This window comes from Hypomesus transpacificus, chromosome 9 (genome assembly GCF_021917145.1).
Source record: "Hypomesus transpacificus isolate Combined female chromosome 9, fHypTra1, whole genome shotgun sequence".
Lineage (NCBI taxonomy): Eukaryota > Metazoa > Chordata > Actinopteri > Osmeriformes > Osmeridae > Hypomesus > Hypomesus transpacificus.
Window position 1 is genome coordinate 5,763,737 of NC_061068.1, and position 27,339 is coordinate 5,791,075.

Sequence of the window (27,339 nt, forward strand, 5' to 3'; positions counted from 1 at the left end):
CAGTTTCCTGTTATGAAGAGAGGTTTTTAAAGGGTCGCCTTCCTCCAATCATGCAACAGATGCTGAGGCAGGAAACCCGGCCAATAGCAAAAGCTTTTGGTGTCCTAGGGAAACTGTTTTTAGAAATTGGTTTTAGGAATTTTTTCTAGGAGTTCCAAGTATTCAGGATGTGTTGTAGTAGAGAATTTGCAACATGATTAATATATTACGTATCCTTTATGATAAATAGGCCTAACTGACAGGGTGACAAGCTGCCAGTTTAAGCAACTATCTTTCAAGGGGGTTAGACGAGAGCAATAGACTGAAAATATGAAAGAGCACATAAGGGAATATAAACTTGCTTACTATTACTAGTTTGTAGGTTTACCTCGTATTCTAAGAACGTTTTAGGCCACCGAAAAAAAATATTTGTTGCATTGAGAACATTATCAGTAGCCACTAATGAGTGAATTATCTGTAAATTGGCATGGAGATAAATAAACTTGTTTTAAAAATCAAAGTAATATAGCTATATAATTAATAATACACAATTATTGGAATCAATATTTTTAACTTTTCATACATCTTTTCGTGGGTTTGGTCAATGGTCGTTGTCCGCGCGATAGACCTACCTCCCAGGAAGCGGGAGGGAACACGGAACATCCACAGTTGCAATGCATCCTCGAGCGCTCCAGTCGCGCATCGACTGAGGGGGAACACGCTCTCAATGGACACAAACCTGCTACATTGTAAGAGAAATCGTGATCAAGTGATTATATTGGCAAAGACAAAGAGACAACTGCTGAAACGTAGAATTGAAACAATTCTAATAATTTCATCATCATGTATTCGAAATAAGTTTGACTTTACTCAACGTTTGGATGTACTGTGCTCACCCTCAGAAAAAATGTGGATGGCAAACGGTTGCTATGGTGGGTGATGTCCCAAGATGAACACAGGTGCGTAAATTTATCCTTGCATTTAATGCAATAATCAAGCAAGACAGCACCTTATTTACACCGTTTACTTCCTGCTGTTGTTTTACTATGGGCTTTTAGTGTCATAGCTAAATTTAGCTTTCCTTTCTTCTTTCCCCTTTTCTTGCTTTCCTGCTTGCGTGTTATTCCAATAATGTCAGTCGAAAATACGACTGAATATTGTAGCAATATGCACTTTTTTACTTCATATGTCATCACAGTGAATAACGCACTTGTGGTCCTGCTTTGACTAGAAGATTGATCATTGATCAGACAGGTTTACTATTTTGATTTAGTCTTACACGACAGGTGTGAGTTATTATGTCAGACGGGATAAAACTAGACCTCAAAGTCAAGATGAACAGTGACAGTTGAAAGCAGTGATTGAATGCTATGTAGTTAGTTGGTCAAGTCTTACTGTTGCCTTATGGTCTATGTTGTGTTTGGGGTTTGTGGGCCGAGTTGGTTAATAGAGTAATCTTTGATTAATTCAAACTAGTCTCACTATAGTAACATTTAGTGTTATGTTTTTAAAGACTGAGATCACATCCTGTCACTTGGCTCAGTCAAGGTCTTAGTGACTGTCTTTTCCTTTGTTTTTGTAACATTTGTTACAATCAAATTCTTGTTGCATAATTCATATCCTGTTGTTTGCTGAGGGACTGAACCCAGGTTTTCTCCTGGTTTTACCGTATGACACACTGAAACAACTTTTTCAGCAAGACGTGCCTGTGTTTGTGGCAATAATACGAATCACGTAATTTGTGTTGTAAAAATGTGTCCTAGCAAGATTAACTGAGGAATAAGGGTGCGTTTTTAAAGTTCTTTCCTTGTGGACTTCCTTTGTGGAGTCTTTTCAGAAGAGTCTGCTGAAACAGTCACTGAAAGGAAAGTCACATCTTGTATGAAAGAGAAGGGAGAGGAAGAGAAAGACATTAAGCCAGAAATGAAGATGGAGACAATGAGAATAAGAGATAAATGCTTTAAAGACTAAGGAGAGAAACAGAAAACAGTGAGAAAGGCAGATATCCCAGAGTGCACACAGGGTTTAATAGGATGTGCGTCAGGGCAGGTACTAAATAACAGGAAGAGAACACGAGCGTATACGTTAGGTTAAGTGAGGGTGTGTTTTTCACCTAAATACTTAAAAGTCAGTACTCTGGACAAAGTTATGTGTTATAAAAGCTGCATTAATGGAGAATTTGTTTCACTCATTCAGTTATTTACATGCAAAACCCCATGTGATCCACCAGTCAAAATCACAGTATGTCCCCCTGTGCACAAGCCGTTGTATTGAATTGCAATTGCATAAAGTGTCAGTCATACTGCATGCTGCTTTGCATTTACATCCAAGTGTCCCAGACAGGGAGATTTTGTTGTGCACCAGTATGTTGTTTTTCCTGCAGATAATGAGCCCTTCAATAGTCTGTATGTCCCTGACTATAACATAAATATATTTCCTCTACATTTGAAAATCAGTTAATTTCTCCTTATTGTTTTTTGTTGTTGTCAATTTTGTGTAAAAATGTACCATGGAATATATATCATAAACAGGAATTCAGTACATTCACTTAAATAACAGGGATTCAACCATAGCCTTTCACAGTTACAAATATCTTTCGTCTCTTTACAGATTACCAGAAACGAGTCCCTCAACCTCAGATTTGCAGTCATCTAACAATCAAGGTGCAATCAAAGCTGATGCCAAAGCCAGGTCCCTCTGGCCAGGGCCCCAAGCCCCCTGCTGCTTCCAAACCTGGACCCCTGTTCCTGTCAGATCCCCGTGTGGAGGAGGAGGAGCCATGTTCTCATCACAGCATGAGCAATGGAGATGTGAGCTCCTCTGAGGGGGACACTGAGGAGCCCGGGGGTTCCTCCCCAGAACAGGAGCCAGGAGAGGGGGACTCTGAGGAGCCTGGGGGTTCCTCCCCAGAACAGGAGCCAGGAGAGCCACAAGAAAACCCTCAAGTCAGACATGATGACAACGTCAGCTGCGAGGATACAATGGTGGAAGAGCAAAAAGAGAAGGAGGGAGAAGGAGAGGCAGAAGAGGATGCTGCTGAAACAGAAAGCGCAGGCTCTGTGAATAGTATTCATGCTACTGACGGAGCTGTTGCTGACGCTACTGAAAGGGAGAACACTGGCAAAACAGAAGACTTGAACCCACCTGAGAGTGACAATGATGAAACACTAGTGGAACCCTCTGACACTCAAGACTGGGACAACACGTTGACCCAGACACTTACAGAGTGCAAGGGGACTGGTGAGGAAGGGGAAGAAGAGAGGGGAGGAGAACAGGTTGAAGAACAGGGATTTACTGAAGAGACCAAAATCATCGAGCAACCAACAGGAGACCCATGTGAAGATTTAGTGCAAGAAGACTCTTATCAGTTATCTCTCAGCCAACCAGAATCAGAGAGTAACAATTGTCTTGAGACTGATGACACTGCCCCACATGGGGATTGTTTGCAGGATGAGGCCGAGGAGGCACATTTCTCACAGGGCTCAAACGGCTGTTCGCTTCCGACAGTGTGTGAGGAGTATCCCTACGATGTGATTGGCCCTTCAGAGGATGCTGTTGACACATGTGACCCGGCGGAGGCGGGTGACTCGGGCGTGTGGCAGCCAGAACGTGCCACAAAGGACCCCTCTGGGCGCTTCCGTTTCACTGCCAGCACAGAGGACGTGTTTGAGCCTTACTCCGTCATAGAGATGGTGCCTGCGGACACAGCCGGTACAGCTGACCCAGAGATGACTCCGGATGTCAACTGCAACAATGACAAACCACGCACTTCAGAGCAGCTGGTGACAGCAGGCACCTCGAACCAAGAACTGTACTATGTGTCATCAGATGATGTGGCAGAGCTAGAAGATAAGCAAAAGCGGTTAGAGGACGGTGACGTTCGGGAGGGCACTGAGCTCTCCGGCCAGTTCACAGAGGAAGCCAAAGAGAGTGAGTCAGTGGATGAATACGCAGACATTGACGATTCACTCTGCCCCGAGGCACATGACTTCCAGCAGCTGGAGTATGTCTCATCAGAGGATTACGTGGAGATAGGAGATGATGACGAGGAGGCAGAGGACACAGAGAAAAAGCAGATCCGAGGGAAGACGGCGAGAGAGAGAACAGCCCAGCGAGAGCAGGCTCTCTCCAGTCAGAGGAACAGCTGCCAGCCTCGTCTCAGGCTGTGCAACATAACTGTGCCAACGGACCTGGACCTGGGCAGGACCCCTGAACTCACCAACAGGGTGGTCTTTGCCCACACCACTGAGGCCTTTGAGGAGGACATAGAGGAACTGGACTGCCATATTGTGCCTTACCTAGAGGACAGCGATTCTGACAGCGAGGAACATATCTATGAGGAGGCAGGGTTCGACTCTGAAGGGGAGAACTTTGTCTCTTTCGACAGGAAGACCATAGTGACAAGGTCGCGGTCCTACTCGGGGAAGGTTCCGGGGTATGTTCCTGAGACGGTTCCTGAGGAGACGGGTACAGAGTACCAGAGCCATGACTACTGCACGGTGGCCTTAGACCAGAACGGACAGCCCCTGAGACGGCCAGAGCAGCCAGAGGTCAACAGACTGATTCCTTCTCTAAAACCTCGCCGCTTCCTCTTATACCCACGCTCCTACTCCGCAGAGGGACGTGAACTGTCATTGGCTGCTCACCTGGACGGTGATCAATCCCTGAAGGAAGAGGGTAGGCTGAAGAGGAAAGATGACACTCTTTCTCTGCCCTGTGTCATCACTTCCTCTGGGAGTTTCTCTCAGCGCAGCCATCAGTCGTCCAGTGGTGTTTCCACACCAACCTCTCTAGTGGACATCCCGCCACCATTCGAGCTGGCTTACATCACCAAGAAACCTATCACAAAGAGCTCCCCATCCCTTCTCATCCAGCATGAGACCACCGGCAAGCCCGAGAAGAAAAAGTCCTCATTTAAACGCTTCTTGGCCCTAAAGTTCAGAAGAAAGACAGACAAAAAAGGTTTTGGAGACGGGAGCATTCGTTCTTCACGGTCCTCCTCTGAATCCAGTCACCATGGTCCAGCCAGAGTCTATGACCTGGACCGTAGGAGCACCAACAGTTCCCCCCAGCTCCAGTCCCGCATGTTGAAACCCCAACAGCGCCCTGACCAGCCCACCACCTTCCTCCTCTACAAAGACCCCCAGAGAAGGAAAGGAGATCTCAAGGGCTACGGCAGCAGAGGCGTATCTAGGGTGGAATCTTTTGAGGACCGCTCGCGACGCCCCCTAATGCCCCTCCCATTGACCAAGCCCCGCTCCATCTCTTTCCCCAGTGCTGACACGTCCGACTACGAGAACATCCCGGCCTTGAACTCTGACTATGAAAACATCCAGATCCCCCCAGGCAGGCCCACCCGAGCCCTGACTGTGACAGAGTTCTTTGAGGACCCCAACCGGATGGTGGCTCCCTCCAATGAGAATGACGGCTATGTGGATATGAACAGCTTCCCTGGGATCGACAGCAAATCCCAGTCGCCTGAGCAGGAGACTGAAAGGTACAGTACAGTGCTGGGATGACATAAGGAACATTTGGGGAATCCTTTTGATGTCAGTGCCTTTTAGTCAGATTGATCAATGTAACTATATAACATCGTCTAGTGGGGATATCCAGGGATTCATAATTAGAGCTCCATGTACTCGCTTGATAGATTCTAGTGTGGAAAATACAGAAAACCACTCAGAACCACTCTCTTCATCATCAGTGGGCTTGTTTGGCCAGATCCTATCAGTTCAATAGCAATCTCAACCTCCAGGCCATCTGATAGATAGTTTTAGCTGGGATGAACAGGGAGCACCTGGTTGAGTAGGATTCTCTTTTGTAGAGTGGAATATGTGCAGGATGAGCAGCCTGCTGTGCTGAGCATCGTTGGGTTTGGGAAGATGGACTATGCTTGTGGGAGAGCTTATCTCGCTTTTTCATTTTCTAGATTTGAAGGCAGCATCTGGTGCTGGCTCTCAGTGTGTGTCTGAGGGGATGCTAGAGGTGCCCAAGACTGAATAGCTCATAGAGCGCAGGTTTAGTCATAATGGAATAAGTAATTATGTGTTACAATTAAAAGTGTTAAAGTGTGTATGTCAGGGGAGAGAGGAGTGAAAGAAAAATGTGCGTGTGTGTGTGTGTCTGTGTGGGTGTGTGTCTGTGAATGGGAGAAAAAGTTAGAGCAGTGTGTGGTTTAATTGCTCTCCTGTACCCAACACTTGCAGTTAAGTTTAGGATCGCTTTTATTCAAGGAGGTTATCCTGGGCATTTGTCGTTCATGGGGCCCTAGAAGGTTGGTGAGAGGTAGGACAAGTTCCTAAACAACCTCCCTGTACTTCAGTTAGGGCCTCCCCACAGCCATCATCACACACCTCTGCTTGATGGCCTGTGTGTTGGTCACTGGGACAGGTCATTACTAGGAGCCTCCAGACAGCCTTTTCAGAGCAGTTCTGCTGAGATTGGCTCAACTGCAAGAACTTTATTTTTATTTCCTACAGAGCTGTTTATTACACACACATGTAGCCAAGACTTGTTACACAGTGCATGCAGTACTTTCAGTGTAAGTGTGTTTAGATTATATTAGTTTACACTGATTGAAATTCATTGTTTAATTCTGAATGTGAAGACTCTTGTTTTGTAAATAATGTTTTAAAGCAGGGCTTTAGGTTTACAGTAATTTAGCACACCTGATTCTAATAACTAGCTGGTTGAAAGGCTGAATCAGGTTAGTTTAAACTGAAATTAAAAGGAAAACCTACAGCATGACAGCTCGTAAATAATGTTTTAAAGCAGGGCTTTAGGTTTACAGTAATTTAGCACACCTGATTCTAATAACTAGCTGGTTGAAAGGCTGAATCAGGTTAGTTTAAACTGAAATTAAAAGGAAAACCTACAGCATGACAGCTCCACAGGGTTGAATAACCCAGTGTTAAAGAGATCAAATCAATATATTTCCAGAGCAAAAACCAACAATCTGTTGTATCTTTCATTGTTATCTCATCCGCCAGCTTTTGTGTACCAGTGGAGACATCCCATGCCCTGATCTTGATCAAGGACCTCCTTAGTGCTGGTCTCCACTTGAAAACAGTGGAGCCCAGGTTTGAATCTGGTTCACATCTCAAACAATAGTCTTTCAGTGCAGGCTCCTTTTCTCCTGGTCGATCTGGTCTGATTGTGTAGCGAAGGTCTCAAACCTCAGACCACACTCACTGATCCAAGGAGGCCTATTTGTCCTGTTGCCTGGCCCTGCCTCACATCTTCTGCATTCTCCCTGGAGATGCCTTGGTTGCCTGGTTGCTCGTTCTGCGTGTGAGTGTGTGTGTGTGTGTGGGTGTGTGTGTGTGTGTGTGTGTGTGTGTGTGTGTGTGGGTGTGTGTGGGTGTGTGTGTGTGTGTGTGTGTGTGTGTGGGTATGTGTGTGTGTGTGTGTGTGTGTGTGTACAGGTCCCCCTCCCAAGCTCCTGCTGAAGGGCTGACATTGCCACTGTCCTAGTCCACAGCGCCGATGATGGCAGTGATTTATTGAGAACACATTCAGCAGTCAACACTCTTCTCCGGCCGGCCCATTCAGAAGGGCTGCGCTGTCCCGCTGTCCTGGCCAGAGGAGCCCATAAGGACAGTGCTATGCTGTGAGACACAGGAGGGATAATATGGACAAAAGCAAGGCAAACAGTTACAGAGAAGTAAGAATGAACTCTGAATTCATTCTCTCACACTTGATTAATGAACAGCACTGTTCAAACACGGTTTCAGCATAGATTTTAGGCCAATAAAGAAACATTTTCTTTTGTAAGCATAATACAGAGGTTGGGTAAAGACATAGGCTACACAGTAATGATTTATGCAGGCCTATCCAAGGCAGGGATAATGAATGCTCCATGCTCAAACAGGCTGCTAGCTTATGAGACAGTGTGTGCACGTGTAGTCTCAGTGTTGTCGGCCAAGCTGTGTTGGACCTAACAGCCATACAGTTGAACACAGCATCGTCAGTTAGGAAAGTCTGCTCGACGGCACTTTTTCGGAGATGTGTTCTTTGTGACTTGTCCCTCTGCGGAGCACTACCAGGCTACTGCTTTGATGTAGCTGTACTGTAATGTATTATCAACAGACCAAACCCACACAAAGGAGAGCTACAGGGCATGTTAAAGAATCAACTCTTTTCAAGGACTACTTTTTTCAGCTGTTGTTTTGCGGTTTGCAACCCCTTTACAGCCTTACAGAGCGCCATCTAACCCTCTACATCTGTAGAAGCTGGAACGTTAGTGGTGTTCAGAGAGTCATCACAAGTGCATTGTTGAACTGGGCGGTGGCTGGGCGCTGGGTGCTGAGGCGAGGTGCCAGGCATGCAGGGTGTGCCGTGGCGGGGCAGCGTGCGGAGCTGCGAGCCTAGGCCCAGTGCCAGGCGCTCGGAGGTCGCTGCCAGGTCATCCCCCTGGGAGGAAGCGTCCAGCCTAGGGGCTCTTCCACTCGGCTGTTTACAGGAAATGCAGGACAAGGGTGGAGAGGTGGCTGGGAGAGACAGGGATAGGATGGGGGTCAGTAGGGTGGGGTGGAGGTTCCCAGACTCCCCTGTGACTGGAACAACAAAACAAGGTGTGGTGGTGTGAGGAATGTCAGGTCCCCTTCAGAATGGTGCTGTTGTCTTCACTTGGTAACGCGGCAATGTTAAGCCCTTTATCCAGTTAGCATCCAGCTAACGTTCAGTTAGCTTGATGGTTTAGCTCATTCGGCCTTATTATTACCGGCTTTAGAATGAGGCGATGTTGTGGTTGTTGTTGCATAAAGACTAGGGGCCTCCTTCATCATGACAGCCACAATCAGGGCACCAGTTAGGCTAGCTTCTTAGCATTCTGCGTCTTATACTTTCAACTTAGCACAACAGCCATGGGGCACACAAAGTCATCATCATAAAGAGCACAGAACAGTTTAAAACAGCTCTTACTCTGTAAAATCCCATCTGCATCCATATCTCCCACGTTGTGTTGGCTAATGGACCCATCTCAGCCATGCATGTTTTCCCATAATAGTGCCATTACAGGCACAAAAAGGCCATTTTGATTGTTCCTAATGGATGTTCTAATGCTAAAGATTTAGCTCAATTAAATTACATATTACAAGTCAACAAATTTACAAAGGTGGCCTAATGTACATTTATTTGTATCAGTTCATGCTATTCCTAATCTGAGTTTTTGGTTACACCTACACTTCTATTGCTATAAAAAAAAAAAATCTTTAATAATCTCGAACACAGACCTCATATATTTGACCTTTCAATATAACAGTTAAAGAAAGCACAATTGGACGCAAATGCACTCCAATACGCAGTTATAGTTCAATTGTATTGCAATTCATAACCTCATTGAAATCTCAACGTGTCCAGGAGACACAGATTCATGACGATAAAGTGGTCAAAGACGGAGATCTGGTGGGCTGGATAAAGAGGGGTTTTCTTTCAATGTTATTGAGACTCCCTCTTCAGTATACAGTAACCCAGAGCTCAGAGAAGGAGAGTACGTACAGCTCTCCAGCCATCAGCACGACCTGCCCACTACTGGGCACGGAAGGAGGTCAGAGATGAGTAATGAATGGTAGATGCCCCCTCCTCCTCAGCCAGAGTAAGGTGTGTGTGTGTATGTGTGTGTGTGTGTGTGTGTGTGTGTGTGTGTGTGTGTGTGTGTGCGCGTGCGTATGAGCCTTCAGTGTGGTCTGAGGCACATGAAGGATGACTGTGTCTCAGTGAAGATGACGTCCAGCTGGGAACTCTCTTAACCTCTGGTCCATAGGAGCTGAAGGAGCACAGTCAGCTAATAGTCTTTCTCTACTCTGGGGACTGGTCAAGTCATCAATACAACTAGCTCATTAGGATACTTCTTACCACCTGGTGTGAATGTCCACTTTAGAGTGGATGTCTTGGTGTGTATGTGTGTGTGTGTGTATGTGCAATCCTCAAACTGCTTAAGTGACTGTGAATTTCTCTAGAGGCACCCTTCCATACAGCTTTGGTTTCCATTACTATCCCTCACTGTGAACCTGTTCACTACAGGGGCCCATATCACACGCCTCCACTCATGCTCTTAATGTCCTTGCAATCTGCTCCCAGTCATCCATGCTGCCATGCAGAGGACACAGCACACATGGAGGAGGATCGTCTAATTGAAATGAGATGAAGAGAGACATATAGGAAGCCGTTCAAATACATTACAGTGCTGTACATGCTGGCTACATCCAGACGATCTTTCTTCTGGAAGATACATATCTCTGGTTCTGCATAGTTATGCGGGTCTTTGTTCCTCGGAGCCTTGATTATTCTATTACGGTCTCGGTTCTCCATTTGTTCTTATCTCTCTGTATCTGTCCTTGTTGCTGCAGTGCCTATACAGAACCCTTCCCAGTGAGTGCTGCTCCAGCAGGGCTGTCAGCTGACGAGGACCACGGACGCACCTCTGAAGAGGAGGAGGGGGGCTTGGAGCAGGGCTATGACAGACAGGTGAGGAGAACATCCCACACAGTACCCAATCACCACTGTATACAACACTACGGGCTTCAATGGCTTGTTTACTGATACGAGAGAAAAAACACTTGTGAGTTGGTCTGCCTGAATTAGGAGCCTTTTTTCTAGAAGGATTCACAGCCAAACATGTGTGTATGGGACGTATCCTCTCCAGTTCTGATCCCTGGTCCCTCCTTAGCACTAGTGTGCAACAGCCATTTTACAGCAGTCCAGAGATGGACTCCACCCTGTCTCTCTGCCACAATAATTTAAGCCTGGCTCTAGCCATGTGACTCACTCTTGTTTTCTACTTCTTCAAAAGAAAAAAACAATCTCAGGGAGAGAAATACTTGAGCCAGTCCCAAAAACTGTTTTCTGGATGAAAGTGTTTTGGTCGCATTTAAAGGAAATAAAGATTAACATGCTATTAGTGTTGTATTTGTAAATAGTTGTCCTGTTGGAAAAAACAACATTAACCAAAGTGAGACCAATGTCGGTAAATCCTTAACTGGCTTCATGTTATGTTAGGGTTTGAATGTTTAGTGGCTGCTGATTAGCCTCTAAATCAATGGGCACATTGTTGTTGCCCTGAACACAGCCACTCATACATAATGCATTTGAATTTAAAGTCATGTATTTGAGAAAGCTTTCACGTCTATGCTGTGCTCTAATGAAATAATCTGTCTTATTTTGACAGAGAGTAAAAAAAATAATCAGAATTTGCTTTTCCTCAATCTCCTCGATGCAGCGTAGCTGTTGCTATTATTGTTCCACAGGAAGAAGTGCCCATAGAGAGCCTTTAAACATTAGCTCTGTTCATTCATCTCTTGCTTCTCTCGCTCCTGTCACCCAGATTGATGGGCGATCCCGGGCCTTCTACATTGCCAAAGAGCTGGTAGACTCTGAGAGACAGTGAGTATCTTCTGTAATGTATTCACCACCATCTCTGCTTTACGGTGGACTATTCTCTGTCTCTCACGCACACTCTCTCCCTCCCTCACAATCTGGTCTTTCTGTCGGTCTCTTTATTTTTCTCTCTCTCTTTCTCTTTTCTACATCACTGTCTTAGCTAATGCACGAGCCACATCCATGGAAAACCTTACTGATAGTTAATTACACAGGTGTATTTTATACGGTATTAGCACAGGTTCACAAGACAGTTGACTGTTGTTTTCAAATACTGTGTCGTTAATAACTTGTCAAGGAATAGCTGTGATGTTTCTTGAACATTTGAACAGATTTCCATTCTAAATGGAGTGTGTGCTGTTCTATTTTTCAGTCATGTAAAAGCCCTCAAGCACCTTCAAGAGGTAAGACACCCTGACAAAAGATATTTCATTTTAAATCGTATTAATTTAGCAAATGCTGTGATTTGCAAGGCAGAAATCAATGTAATAAGAAGTTAATTGTATTATATAAGGGATCCCTCGGCTTGGAAAAGCCCTTATGAATACAAGTACTGTATAGATTACAAAACCCATTGATGAAATCACCTCCTCCCGTGTGTCTGTTCTTAAGCCCTCCTGCCTACAACACCCCTCCCCCTTCCCACTCCCTCCTTTTATCAGTGTTGTTCCAGTGAGGTGGACTTCCTCGTTGGGACAACTCTGGCATGGTCAGCTGCAGTCTGTTGATGATGCAGGGTACACACAGCAGACTGTAGTTGACAAAGCTTCAGGTCCATTGCTGATACAGTAACTGACTGAGAACAATCAAGGGGAGGTCCATAGTGTATGCTATACTCTGTGTCTTAATTGTATATAAATAGGCTATATAAGATCATATGTGCTGGAGACTCACGGCTGAGTCATGGGGGGTTTGGACCGAGGGTTATACAGGTCTGAGGACCCAGAGGTGAGTGACTGAGTCCCTGAGGTCAACCATGCATCAAACCAGCTGTCATCATCTGTTCCCATTATTCCTCATTTGCTGCCTGTCAAGGCCAGTGTCCAGACCAGATCCCCAAAGAGCTAGGGATAAAAGATGGATTTTTCCTTGAGAAACACGCACAAAAAAGGTTTCTAGATATGCCATGGCTGTTAGCAATAAATCAAATCATATTTTATTAACAAATAAGTCCATAGATCCTACACATTTTGGAGTGGCAACAGAAGAAGGTATTTGTTGGTGTTGGTACACCGGTGTGTGTGTGCTGGGCTGGGTGTGTCCTAACAGGAGCAGACTGAGGAGCTCCATCAGTCAGACTGGACTGGATAACCTTGAGCAAGGTCATAACCTTAATTACTTATGTGTTCACACCATGATTTATGATTGGCTCATCTAAATATGAAAGTAGTAGGTTTGTGTAAATTGCCTCCATTAAAAAGCTGAGTAATGCAAATACGATGCGTCCCTCAACTCTAATGATCCTATTTAATGTGTCACCACGATAATTATTCAAAAGTTTCCAGTGAAATAGTATGGACGATTGACAGCCTCACAGTGCTCTCAGATCACCTCTTTTAACATTTTCATAGATTGCCATTTTTACATATTCCTTTGGTCACAGATTCTGAACACTTGCCATGTTTTGAGAGCAGCAGTTTAACCTTGATTTCTTACCGTTTCTCAATAGGCCTAATGTTATTATAGCAGGAAGGAATCCCTTATACCTGCCCTTCAAGTGTGACATTCAAGATATTTTCATCACACTGTTGCATAATGCATAGGTGCTGTACAGGTCCTTGTTATTCTTAAAGGTATAAGAGCAGCAGCCTAACCTATTGGGGATACAGTACATCCCTGAACAGAGGACACATGACCGACGTGTCTTCACCACACCTTTTCTGTGTGGTGAAGAGTCTTCATCAGGCTGTATAAAGTTTGCTGTCCCTGAGCTGAAATCCCCAGGATCCTAGACAGAGCTCTCTCCAAGGCTCACTCACACATATATACACACGTACAGTGCACACACACAAATATAAGCGCACACACAGATACAGTATACCCATACACACAGACAGGACACACAGCTAGGGGAAGGACCACCATCAGTGAGTGTAGGGAGAAAACATGCTGGCTATTGTTCCATTGTTTGATAGGGAATAACTAGAATACAAAGACACTGCAGAGCCGGCCCCCAAATGGGAAGTGAAGTTGTGTTTTCAGGGGTTCTTCTGGAAGGCTTCTCCAATAATAGGTTTTTGTGCGGTTGTACATGGTTGAAGTGCATTCAGTATGGTAGTACGTACACCTCAGTACTTTTCCTCAGCACCTCTCATTAGACCCTTCACCTTCTGAGAATCCCCCTCCCTCTAGTTTGACCGTCTTCAACTGGCCGTGCAACAGACTGGTTAGCATTTTCAATCAACCTGTCGGGTTTAGTCCAACGACAGTGTGGATGAGCCTGGTTGAAAGCAGATGAGAGAATCTGAGGGTTAAGCTCCCCTGGTGGACTGAGGCTTTAGTGAGCTGTGTCTGGGCCAGGCCAGGACAGCAGTGTGTGCATCCCATGGGGGAGAGTCGGAGGAGCAGCTCTGATCCACGGCAGCAGTGATGAATGCTAACTCAGACACGATCGATAGCACATGATGAACGGGTGGCAGTAAAGCACACAGTGTCACCATATTATCTTGTTCACTCGGCGGAGCGTATGTCTCTGTTTGTCTTATGTCTGTGCCTTTCTCCAAACTGAAATTGATTAGGTCCAGACGGGCGTCCTTGTAGACACATTATGGCTTTGTACTAGCTACGTTCTGAGGTATCAGACAGCTACACCCGGTCACAGAATAGATATTTGTTAAGCATTTTGACACATTCAATCCATTTTGGGGAGGTTTCTTCGGTTTTTCCAAGTCTTGGAGTAGATAAACAACATTTGTTAAGGGTATTCACGTCTATTGAAGGGCCATTATTCCCATGAAGTATTAACTCAAGGGGTCCCTACCTCAAAGTAGGCTGGTCTACGAGAGCTTTTATCAACACTGCAGCAGTGACCAGCAAAACACCATTATGCAACACAACACCTGGTATTCCCTTCAAGCCAAACAGCCGTTTTCCTGAGTGCTTGGACCGAGCCCAAGAGGGAGGAGCACTGAGGTGACGGTGGATTAGAGGGACAGGAAGGATGTTTAGGAGGACTGAACCAACCTTCCTTCCCTTTGTGATTTCCTCCGGTCTCCCCTCCCTTCCCTACCTGCCTGACTCCCCAATCTCTCCTGTTCCATCTTCACCTGTCTCCCTCTCTTTCTGCAGGACTTCAGGGAAGCCGTGAAGGCTGCAGTGGGGGACTATGGGGAGCCCGTGATGGGGGAGCACAGGCTGGGGGAGATACTGGGCATGCTCCCTGAGGTGTACACTCTTCACAGCAACATCCTCAACGAGCTGGAGGCTCGCATCAAACAATGGTGAGACAGCGTATTACACAGAGCTAGATTGCTCACAGGGCATGAAATGACACTCCTGTGGATCTACATACAGCTATAGGAAGCACAGGACTGACGTTTCAGCAAAAACTCCCCTGCTGGAAACTTCATTCAGTAAAAGAATGTATGCTCTTTTCTGTTAAGGACAAACCTATATGTTTCTCCAACCACCCTCTGAAATAATTTTCACTGAAACTGATCATGAATTATTGCAGTAGTCTTTATCCCAGAAACTTGAATTCTTCCCTTTGCCCTTCTCTAGGGAGGAGAGTCAGAGGGTTGTTGATGTCATCTTGTCGCGTCGAGAGGACTTTGCTGTGTTTTCCAACTACATATCTGAGTATGACCGCAGCATGTCTCTGCTGGAGGAGAGCTGCAGGCTGTGCCCTGCCTTTGCTGCCATCACCAAGCAGTACGAGGTAAGATGCCACAACCACACCAGAAACCTGAAGGCCCACAGAAAGTGTGGAAATACCTTGTAGGACGATGTCGAATACGGACAGGAACTTTTACATCCACTATCCAACGGATTCAACACATAGAATCAAAGACTAACCGTTTTATAATACTAATTATAAAAAGTGTTTTGCCAAATATGATGAGATTCAGGAATTGACGCACTTGCTTGTTTCATGCAGGTTGTTTTTGGTCATTTTGAGTACATTTTGCAATATCTCATCTTATGGAAGGATCTAACCTAACGAAAAAAATGACTAAATGTAACGAAGACTTTATTCAGGCAGGGTTTTCTTCTTGTAATCTCCATGCGGGTGAGGATTTGTCACCCAGACTCCACAGGGAGTTACTGGCCTTTCCTACCCGTCTCTATCCTACTCACCTACAGAACTGACCTTTTCACTGCCTCATGTTTTATAGTTCTCAAATACCTGAAACAGATTTTTTTCACCATGGACACTTTATCCTAGCCATCACCTGTGAGAGTGTAAATAAGGATTTGTTGGAAAACTACAACTCCCATGTTGAGGAAAACGTGTATGATTCCCCTAATGATGACAACAGGGTATATTATTAATTGGAGCCAGTAACTACAGGATATTAACAGCCAGATAATTCACTGGAGATCTAGCCATCATTATTATCTCCATTCAGGCTTCTGCTGACGTAGAATTGATTCAGTGTTTAGGAACGAGATATCTCTCTCTGGTCTCCAGGTCACCTTGATAAGATCGTTTTTCACTAGTTACCTTTTTTTATTCATTAAAGAATTGCCAGTATCATTTGCTGATGTAAATCATACTGTATCTAACGGGCGGATATCTACAGCAGTTGTCTATCTTAGCTTTTGATTAATTCAGTTATGTTAATGCGTGCAGGATTCATTAGCCTGAGCTGTGTGGTGTAGCTGGTATGTTGCCCAGGACACTTCCCCAGTACTGTGACCCAGACCACCCACAGATATGGAGAACCTACATATGGATGAAACAGGGGTGCTGAGCTATATTTTAATTCCCCATGATCAGCTGATACGCATTTCTATAGCGATAGGAAACGCAGCCTGACAAGGAACCAACTGTCTGGGGTCATGAATATTCAGCAGCAGCTGCCCTCACCAGAGATACTGGGGCTCCAACATGGTCAATGTATACCAGAGAAGGAATTCAGGTGTGGGCATAAGAGATTTTAAATCATATTTCATTTTGTATTGTCACAATAGGCTCAGTTTGACATTGAATTGTGCCCCCCTCTCACAGCCATATGACGTGCCTGCTTCTGACAGAGCCCAGAGCTCTGTGGTGGTGGTATTGGGGAGTGTGTGATGGATGTGCTGTGCTGTGAGGAAGCTGCCACTGGGATGTGTGTGTTTCTGACCCTGCTGGGATGAGGGAGACCAGGGGGCTCTGGATGTGTCCTGGTGACCAGGGGGCTCTGAATGTGCCCTGGTGACCAGGGGGCTCTGGATGTGCTCTGGAGACCAGGGGGCTCTGGATGTGACCAGGGGGCTCTGGATGTTCCCTGGAGACCAGGGGGCTCTGGATGTGCCCTGGTGACCAGGGGGCTCTGGAAATGCACTGGAGACCAGGCGTCTCTGGATGTGCCCTGGTGACCAGGGGGCTCTGGATGTGCTCTGGAGACCAGGGGGCTCTGGATGTGACCAGGGGGCTCTGGATGTGCCCTGGAGACCAGAGGGCTCTGGATGTGACCAGGGGGCTCTGGATGTGCCCTGGAGACCAGGGGGCTCTGGATGTGACCAGGGGGCTCTGGATGTGCCCTGGAGACCAGAGGTCAGTGCCTCAGTGCTGTGAAAGAAAAACAGCCATTCGTCTGTAAATGTCAGGTTACCAGATCAATTCATAGAGGGGTAGCCATTCATGTGATCTTTTGAGTGAGTTGCTACCAACCTCTATCCATCTCTCTCTTGAACTTTTCTTTCCGATTCTCTCTCTTTTACTCTTTATTTCTCTTCTCTCTCTCTCATTCTCTCTCACTTTTCTCTCCTCTTTTACTATATTTTTCTCTCCCATCCCCTCTCTTCCCTCCTCTTTTTCTTCCCATCCCCCCCTCTCTATCTCTCTCTCTCTCTCTGCAGTGTGAGAGTAGAACAGTGGTTACTGTTAAGCGCTCTAAGTGCCAGTCCACAGTGTAGCATGGTGTAATCTCATTGTGGATGTGGTGATGACAGTGATGAAGTAGCTCACGACCGTGATCAGATCACTGTAGGACCTTTACCGGATTACAGCCCCTCCTCCCTCAGCTGCCCGTTGGTTGTGTTCTGACTATAAACACTGGCCAATGGTACGAGTGTGCATGTGTGCGTTGCCATACGCACACACAATGTGTGTGAATGCTGATGTGATGCATTCTGCTTTGGCATATTTCTTCTTTAGTAAACAAGATCATAAAACAAGTAACTTCTTTCCCCGCAAGAGTACGAGGAAAAATTGTTTGTGGAATGCAGCAGGTGGACAGAGAGAGATAAAGAGAGAGCGATGGAGTGGGATCATAGTAGAGGCAGCGGGGCAATGAGGCAGACAGAAGCTAATTAGAGAGGCCTCCTTTACAACACTCCAATTAGATCAGAGTGTGCAGAAGCCAAAACCAGCAGGCCATGACAGAGATGGAGAAGTGTGTGTGTTTGTGTGTGTGTGTGTGTGTGTGTTTGTGTGTTTGTGTGTGTGTGTTTGTGTGTTTGTGTGTGTGTGTTTGCTGTAATCTTTACTAGCACGTACAGAGACATCCTCCTCCTTGGCTCCATCACCCAAACAACCTGAAGCTAATTATCATCTCTGGCTCGCCACCCGGGCCACTTCCTCTGAGCAAGTGTCAATTAGATCACAGCTTACAAGTGACACTCCAGGAAAGGCTGTCAGTAAGACGATTTAATGGCCGTTTCTTTATTGGAGCAAATAACCACAGGCGTCCTACTTGATGGAGGCGTAGAGAGAGAGACAGTACACTACAGCACAAGGTACAGACAGGAGAAAGGCCAGCTCCGACACCATGGGCAGAAAAGGATGGGACGGGAAAAGAGAGAGAGAGATGTTTGTGAGACAGTTTAGGGAGACTGATGAGTGCGCTGGGTAGTTCACACCGTGGAAGTCGGGTTGCAATTTGAGCTCTATTTTAACCCTCCCTCTGTCAGGAGTGAGTTCTGATAATGAAGACAAAGGCTGCCTTGTCCAGGTCCCTGCTCCCTCCCTTTTACAGGGTCATCAGTTTGATCAGGATTTCCCTTCAGCCTAGTGTGTGTGTGTGTGTAGGTGTGTGTAGGTGCGTGTAGGTTTGGTAGGTGTGTGTAGGTGCGTGTAGGTGCGTGTAGGTGTGTGTAGGTGCGTGTAGGTGTGTGTAGGTGTGTGTAGGTGTGTGTAGGTGTGTGTAGGTGCGTGTAGGTGGGTGTAAGTGCGTGTAGGTGTGTGTAGGTGCGTGTAGGTGTGTGTAGGTGCGTGTAGGTGTGTGTAGGTGTGTGTAGGTGTGTGTAGGTACGTGTAGGTGCGTGTCACCCAGTGTAAAGGAGAAGACAGTGCTCTCTCTAGCAGGGTGCCCTCCCTGCCGCTCTAATGAAGGATGGGTCTCTGCAGAATAAGGACGCTCCTCAGGGCTGCTGTGTGTCTGCCTTCCTCCACCACTCAGCTCTGAGCCCTCTGTGGGAATGAATACCTGTCACAGACAATTAGACCCTGATTGGTTTGCTAGATATCTTTTATTGTACCGTTCTCTCCTCTTTCACCTCACCAAACGATCTCTTTAGGGAGAAGAAAAGAGATTGTTCTCGTTTTGTGTGGTGAGGACACGTGCGTAGGTCAGACGGGGTGGTAGAACGTTCTGGCAAGGTTATTTCAACAATGCCTTTTTCATCAGTGACCTACAGAGGTGACCCGATAGAGAGTAGTATGTTTGCTATTTGTGTTGTTGTGTGCGTGCTGTGTTATGCGCAGGTGTGATGATGTGTGTGTGTGTGTGTGTGTGCAGGCGCAGGGCCCTGACGGAGCTGCCCCACTGAAACACCAGCTGCTGCAGGTTATTGTGAGAGTGCTCCAGTACCGCATGCTGCTCACAGGTACACACCTAAACACACACACGCGCACACACACACTCATACAAAGACAAGAATAGATTAGTAATGGAGCGGAAAACTTTGTAGCCACAACTGAGAAGGATCTAGGGATGATCCCATATGTTGTTTCAAACTGGATTGACAGTTTGAACCCTAATGGCTGAGAATCTTTATTTGATAATAGGTCACATTCTGTGTCGTTCCACACATTACCCACTCATTTATCAGTTACAGATGTCATTCAAACTAACATGTTCTGTTCTCTCTTTGCTCTAGATTACCTGAACAACCTCTCTCCAGATTCAAAAGAATATGAAGATACACAAGGTATGTTTATCTGTGCAAACGTCCTTCAGCTGTGTGGATGTTGTGACGGTTCCCCCCAGCATCTGCCACGCACACCCAGGGAAGCTCCTCCACAGCACCACAAGGCCGTACGCCCAGACAGGCAGGCAGTGTGGACTGAACACAGAACAGAGACTCACATGAACCCTTTCTATCCCTGCTCTGTGCTTCAGCTGCCCTGGTGGTCGTTTCGGAGGTAGCGGACCAGGCCAATGACAACCTCAAGCAGGGGGTAGGTCTTCTGTTTGTGTGCCTGTATGTTAGGTCTTCTGTTTGTGGGCCTGTATGTGCATGTGAGTATACTGTTCTGACTAGATCCTTGGTAGCCCCTTGCTGATGTTACCACGGAGCCCCTGTACTTTAGATGTTCCAAATGCACCTCCTTTTTCTGGGTGACCACACCGTTCTGTCTCTCCGCTGTCACCGGTGATTTATGCAAGGACGAGAAAAGGTGACGTCATCAAAAGCTCCCGGGTGCACCGTAACAAAGGGTGCAGAGTGAGGGGCTGACGATCTCATGCACACTTATCCTCCTCTGAGTCGCTGTCACGCCGCATCCCTCTCGCACAGACACCCACTCAGCTCAGTCACAGATAGCCCACACTGTCACCTTCCTCCCCTCTCCCTGCTCCCCCCCCCCCCCCTCTCTCTCTCTCTCTCTCTCTCTCTCTCTCTCTGCATCTCGTGCTCATTAACACCTCCTCCCCCACTGATCCTGCTCACTGTCTCCTTCTTCCTCCGTCTATCTCACCCTCGCACTCCCTCCCTCCCTCTCTCCTCCCTCCCTCCCCCACACACTCACAAGCACACTGTCTCACAAGTGTGCCCCCCACACACACACACTAACACAGGAACCCTCTATCTCCCCAGCTCCCTTTCAGTTTCCAGCCACACATCCTTTCCGCCTCCCTCCTTCTCATTCACAAACAAACGAGGACAGTTGAATCCCCGCTCTCCCATTCTCCCTGTCCCTCACTGGAAAAAATGTCTGTGTTTCTCTCAGGAGAACTTGCTGCGGCTGGTCCACATAGAGTTCAGTGTCAGAGGCAAGCGAGACCTCCTCCAGCCAGACAGGGTGAGTGCCGTCTGCCTGAGTCTGGACAGTGTTACTCAGTTTCACTATCAGAACATACGCAGAGAAAATGCTATCACACCACCAATACCCTGGCTGGGATCGGTCCCTGGAGCCAGCAGGCCAAATGTACAGAGTGCCTTCTTGCTCACTTACTGTGTGTGTGTGTGTGTGTGTGTGCAGGTGTTTGTCAAGGAGGGCACTCTCATGAAAGTATCCAGGAAGAGTCGGCAGCCCAGACACCTGTTCCTGGTTAGTATTGTGTGTTTTCTATCTAACCACACAAGACAACTACAAATTCTGCAGATATGTTTCATTTGTATTGTGCTGTGATTATGTTGACGAATGACTTGCAGGTGGGGCAGGGAGGACAGGGGAGGTAACAGGAGACAGGGCCACAGGGTGGAGTGGGGAAGGTAGAGACAGACATGGGAGGTTGAGGGGCAGATAGTGGAGACTGGGGGGGGGGGGGGACAAGGCCACCGGGCCTCCCTCTCTCAGGGCTTGTTTTCCAGGGCTCCACTTCCTCACAGGATGTTTGGTGTGGGTCACTGGATGCTGGCTTCCTGTGTAGGGAGTGAACTGACAGGATTGTGAAAGCCAGACACCCTCTAGAGCCAGAGGAGGAGGAGGAATAACCATGGCTCACACATGTAGATAGAGCAGGGAGGGAGAGCTTGGTGTTCATGTTGACATAATATAGCATTGTTTGTTATTATTGTAACAACAGCGTATTTCACTCCTTCATACCTTTCTTCAGATTCACTTGTGTAACACCCTGTATCTTCAGTCAGAGAGGGCCAGGCGTCATTTAAGGGCCTTTATGGAAAGTGTTTTGAAATAGAGAGGATCAGTCATCGAGACATTGACACCGACACTGAGACACACCAGTCTACTCCACCATCAGAGGACTGTCATGGCAACCAGTGGAAGGTCTTAGAAAGCCCAAGACAGAGGATGAGTGAGAGGAAGGATTACAGAGAGATGGGAGACAGAGGGGGAGCTGTCAAAAGAGGGAAGAGCGACAGGTGAAGGGTTTAAGGTTGTCATGGGGATGAAAGAGGGGTATGAAGAGGATAGGTGTGGTACAAGCTTGGTATATCTGGCAATGACTGTAAAAGTGGTTGGTAAAGTAATTCCTGCATTTTCTTGGATCTTCCTAGGAACCAATATGTAAGGCCTTACTCTGTGTGTGGGTGGGTGTGTGTGTGTGTGTGTGTGTGTGAGAGAGAGAGACAGCGTAAATAACTCTGTCTGAGGGGCAGGGTGAAGCAGGTTCACAGAAGAAGCAGTATGGCCACAGTCACGGTCTCAGTCTGTTTGTGTTGTTGTTGTTGAGTTGTTTTTCTTGTTGCAGTGTCACTGCCTCCACCCAGCCACCCAGCCAGTCTCTCACACAGCTGAGAGCAGGAAGTAGGCCTGGGAGACAGGGCTGGGCGGAGGGCTGGGAGGAGGCCTGGGAGGAGGGCTGGGAGGAGGGCTGGGAGACAGGGCTTGGAGGAGGGGGGTGGACAGGGTTAGGAGGAGGGTTGGTAGATAGGGCTGGGGTACAGGGCTGGGGTACAGGGCTGACTGAAGGGAGGGTGGACAGGGCTAGTGGACATGGCTTGGAGTGGACAGACATTTGGGAAGGAGAGGGCGGTGAATTCCTGGATGCAGCCTTATGACCCACGGATGTTTAGACCACACATGATGTGTGAGCGATGATGTCACCCCTTTTGTCTCCTTCTAAATAAGGCAGCTGGAAACACAATGGCCCGAAGCATGTTCTTCAATACTTTGTGTGTGATAAGCAAACAAACCTTGGCTTTTATCATGCAGGCTTTGTTGTGTACTAACATCGGAATTGGTGGCTGTAGGATTAAGCTGAGAGGTGTGAATGGTGTGAAAGGAAACTAACAGACTAACGAACGTGTGACTCACAAGCTAAGCAGAACTTGGACAAGCTCACACTGCCTCCTGGTGGCAGTAGAGGGTCATAAAGCCATGTTAGTCAGAAACTCTGCCATTATAAAATCCCCCTCCTTCACTGTTTACTATACCCAAAGTAAATTGTATGGATACAACTTAAAGGTTCATATGAGATATGGGATTTTTGACCTGTCTATTTTTCTGTCTCCCATCAGATGAATGACATGATGCTGTACACCTACCCTCAGCAGGATGGGAAATACAGGCTGAAAAACACACTCTCTCTGTCTGGGATGAAAGTGAGTTGACCTTTTACCCCAGAAGTATGGTCTGGCCCCTGTGTCAGTATGCAGTTTGTTGACAGGTCGCGTGCTTGTCTTTTCCTCCAGGTCAGCAAGCCGGTCATAGACAACGTGCTGAACGGCCTGAGGATCGAGGTGTCTGACATCACTATCACGCTGTCAGCTAGGTGAGGGAGTGGCCTTACCAGTAGAGCCAGGTCCTCGTGCTCAGGCTCACAGACTGGGCCCGTGTCTTTGTGTCTAGGAACATACTTTCGCTCCCTTTGTTGTTGTGGAGTTGGTAGCAATCGAGGCTCTCAAGCACACAAACCAGTCTCAGAAGCCCTGTGTTTTAGGGATGTGGTTAGCTAATGTTCTCCTCTGCTCTCTCCTGTAGGGAGGTGGCGTAAATAAATGTAATATTCAGCATGTTTTCTGTGTGTGTGTGTGTGTAGCTCATGTGGAGAGAGGGAGGACTGGTTCCACACACTGAGCCGGGCCATAGCGGACCACGCTGCAGGACTCTGCACCTTCGGAGGACCCTGCAGCGAGGTAAAAATTCTCACTCCTAACGCAACTCTGATGGCTGAGCGGTTAGGGAGTCGGGCAATTAATAAGAAGGTTACAGGTTCGATTCCCGGCCATGCCAAAAATAACGTTGTGTCCATGGGCAAGGCACTTCACCCTACTTACCTCGGGGGGAATGTCCCTGTACTTACTGTAAGTCGCTCAGAATAAGATCGCCTGCCAAATGACTAAATGTAACTCTACTCTGCTACCCCGGAGTCAAGTCCAAATAAATATCTGTATATTTTCATGCAGTAAGAACATTTCGTTGTAACATTGCTGTGTGTTCATCCAGGCCCGAGAGAAGTTGTGGATGGCCCTGGGAGAGGCAGCTCCAGTCATGGTGTCGGTGTCTCACGTGATGATGTGTATGAACTGTACCTCTGACTTCAGCCTGACCCTCCGACGCCACCACTGCAATGCCTGTGGCAAGGTCAGAAACTCAGGCCACCGCCTACGCATCCTGTTGGTTATAATGTTCCAGGTTATCATGTTGTTGGGTATTATTTAGGTTCTATTTCTGGTTGTTATATTGGTCGTTGTTATGTTGCTGGTTATCAAGTTGATCCTATGTACGCTTCTGTATGGCTTTGCACTAACGCCCTCCTCTATGCTTTTTCCCCCAGGTTGTGTGTCGTGCCTGCTCCAGGAACAGGTACCCTCTGAAGTATCTCAAAGACAGACTGTCCAAAGTGTGTGACCACTGCTATGACGAGCTGAGGAAAAGAGGTACAGTGGACCTGTAATACACCACCTTCACCTGACTGAACGTATGAATTGCAAAGAATATTTTCTTACTCATTTCTTTACTTTTCATCCTCATGTTATCTGTGTGCGTGTGCGTGTGTGTAGGTGTTAGTGTGTCAGGGGCGTGTGGTGACTCCAGCCCTCGCTCCCACAGGGCCAGCCGGCCCCTGTCCGCAGTCTTCCAGACCCTCCAGACCCCCAGCCTGTGGAGGAGCAGGAATAACAACTCCCCTCTCAGCCAGGTCTGGAACCGTAAAAAAGAAAGCAGTGCCTCTCAAATCAAAGTGAACACCAATAACAGGCCCTGACATGAGAGAACGTTACTCACAGTCTTGTTTGGCACGGGTTGATCTCAGAGTCTTTGAAGCCGGCAACGGATTGATTTTATAGTTATGAAAACAGAAATGTTTCTGATTAAGACCCATAGTCTGCCCACGGCATTAGCTAACCACTCTCTCGCTCCCTCTGCCTGTACATTCTCCTTTTTGTCACTCCACCAATGTCCCAGTGTATGTATGTACTTTGTCCAGTACAGTGCTGGACCACTGCCAGTGACCTCCCCTGACAGTGACCTCTGACCTGTGTTGCAGGTGGTGTTGGGGGCCGAGGGCTCCACCATGAGCGGCATCTTGCAGCGCCGAAAGAAGAGCAAGAGGAAATGGAAGAGATTGTGGTTCCTCCTCAAAGACAAGGTGCTCTACACCTTCACAGCACGCGAGGTGAGGGGGCACTGAGTCTCCCACACCAGCCCCAAACACACACACACACACACATGCAAACACACACACACATACAAACACACATGCAAACACACATGCACATACAAACACACATGCACACACATACAAACACATATGCACACACACACACACACACGCGCACACACATACAAACACGCTAAAGCCCCTATGCACAGTCCTCAGGTGGAGAATTTCTTTGCTCTCTCACTTTCATTCTTTTTGCATGATCTGCTTGAACCATGTGTTGTATAATATTGAACATAATGGACAACTCAAGTGTGCATCCGTCCACTGACGTGAGTCAGTGACCTAAAGGAGTATTCCTGTTTGTATTGCTGAGTGTTAAGTTGAGCTACAGATCCTCCCACCCCTCTCACCCTTCCTCGCTCCCCTCAGGACAAGGTGGCATCAGAGAGTCTTCCTCTGCAGGGCTTCACAGTGAAGCTGTCAGAGCAACCAGAGGGGGAGCAGAGCAGCAACGTGTTTCACCTCTACCACAAGAAGACCCTCTACTACACCTTCAGAGCAGAGGACGAGCATGCAGCGCGCAGGTCAGCTTGGAACACACACCGCCTTCTACACACACACACACACACACACACTGCCTTCTACACACACACACACCGCCTTCTACACACACACACACTGCGTTCTACACACACACACACAGCACAGGCACACACATCAGGGACTCAAATTACTGTTCAAGTAAATAGCAGTCACTCTAACCTGAAATACACAGGGCTTTTTGGATAAAAAAACATGTTGTTTTCTCTTTTTGGCAGGTGGGTCAACGCCATAGAAGAGGCCACAGTTTTATAGCACCTGCTTTCCCTCCTCAGTCCCACTTCAACACGGCCCCAGCCTTCCCACAGAACAGCGCACTGTCACTCGTATCTATCAAGAGGTGACTTCTGTTCATCTTTCCTGGATTCATAAACTCCCACTCTGTGAGAATGCCTCACTGGAAAATAGGATCTGTAGCCATGCTGCCGCCTAGTGGAGAAGGATACCCTCTGCATGGAGTTTGTTGTTAAATGGAGAGTAATGCACCCACTCCTGACCAATCACCAAAATCGAAGAGGCCACAAAGGAACACGAGCTCGTCGTTTTCTGTTCAGATCATATAAGGCACAAAGCTGCTAGTTAGAAAGAGACTGCATGCCTCCACTCTTGCTCCTCCATCCTAAACCCCACTGACAACGTGACGTGTGTTCGTGCCGTTTCTGAGGAACTATGTCCCAGCACCGGCGTGCACTCAGTGCAGACCATCATTTTTCTACTGTTGAATCTCCATCTATAAATCGCCTTCATTTTGAATATGAGACAACTGTCCGTTAATCTTGCTATGGATTTTATGTACTTTTTTAATGCAAAAATTAAGAAAGAAATGATGTTTCAAATCAGTATTTACAAGTTGTGACAGTATTTACAAGAGAAAGAATAGTTTGTTGCCATTTTAGCATATGTTATGACATATTATATGTTGAGTATATATATTGTGTAGGCCTCATATTCAATATGTTGAAGTGAGGTATATGAGATTGTTGTACAGAAATGTTCTTATATGTTCTATGTTTCCAGCGAGACCATTTTGCTGCATTCTTAATGATAACGATTTATCACAGTAAATCATCTACCCCCATGCAAAAACAATGACAGTAAGATCCTGAACAACTGTTTCTCTAAAGTTTTAATCGTTTTTAAAGTTTCATTTCATCTATATTTTAAAGCATTGTTTGATTTCACCCCAAAATATTTACTTTAAGTGTGTAATTATTCAGGTGGATTTGGAACCATTAATGAATGACAAATCCATGTTCTTTAAACAAGCACTTAAGGAATGGTTCCATTTTATAACCATTACAATTTTACAATTTCTGCTGTCAAAATACAGTATGCATGACAATGCATGTCATTATTGAATAGACTCAGATTTCATGTGGCATCCTTGTGAAATAAGCTATGATGTCATATACAGTACAACTACCAAAATCAGGTTTTGCATCAATCAAGGGAAATTCCCAGCAGTATTAGTGACAGTGTGCCTTCCTTTAAACGTTTACCCTTCACACTTGAAGACGTCAAAACAAAAGGCCATCCAACCTGCTAGGCCACATTTGAACTCTGGCCGAAATGTAGGTAGTCCTTACTTAGACACTATCACATGCTGTAAATCATCACATTGTACTGTTCATACTGCCTTACGCTAATCCGGTTTGCTTTTATTAGTGTGTTTATGAGTTATACCTACAGTGTAATGGATTGTACCTCTTAATGGCCTTGCATATTGTGCATTGTAAATGTTGATGTAAATACATACTGAAAATAAACTTATCTAAACAACGTA

The 27,339-nt window shown here is 46.6% G+C and overlaps 1 protein-coding gene across 2 annotated transcripts; it reads left to right on the forward strand.

The window, feature by feature from the left end:
• Positions 1-639: 639 nt before the first annotated feature.
• fgd5a (FYVE, RhoGEF and PH domain containing 5a) lies at positions 640-27,334 on the forward strand. 2 transcript variants are annotated; one of them, XM_047025608.1, is made up of 22 exons: positions 683-728; positions 882-938; positions 2,590-5,476; positions 10,329-10,446; positions 11,303-11,361; positions 11,729-11,759; positions 14,644-14,795; positions 15,076-15,232; positions 19,242-19,329; positions 19,603-19,653; positions 19,845-19,903; positions 20,675-20,746; positions 20,927-20,995; positions 22,870-22,953; positions 23,044-23,123; positions 23,391-23,487; positions 23,798-23,935; positions 24,129-24,231; positions 24,355-24,491; positions 24,840-24,968; positions 25,386-25,540; positions 25,775-27,334. In XM_047025608.1, exons 2-22 carry the CDS (start codon positions 929-931, stop codon positions 25,809-25,811), a joined length of 4,713 nt encoding a protein of 1,570 aa, XP_046881564.1. In that variant the 5' UTR covers positions 683-728; positions 882-928; the 3' UTR covers positions 25,812-27,334. The 2 variants fall into 2 exon arrangements, with proteins under 2 accessions (XP_046881565.1, XP_046881564.1); XM_047025609.1 differs by having other exon boundaries at positions 640-938; positions 24,840-24,941.
• The last annotated feature ends 5 nt before the right edge of the window (positions 27,335-27,339 follow it).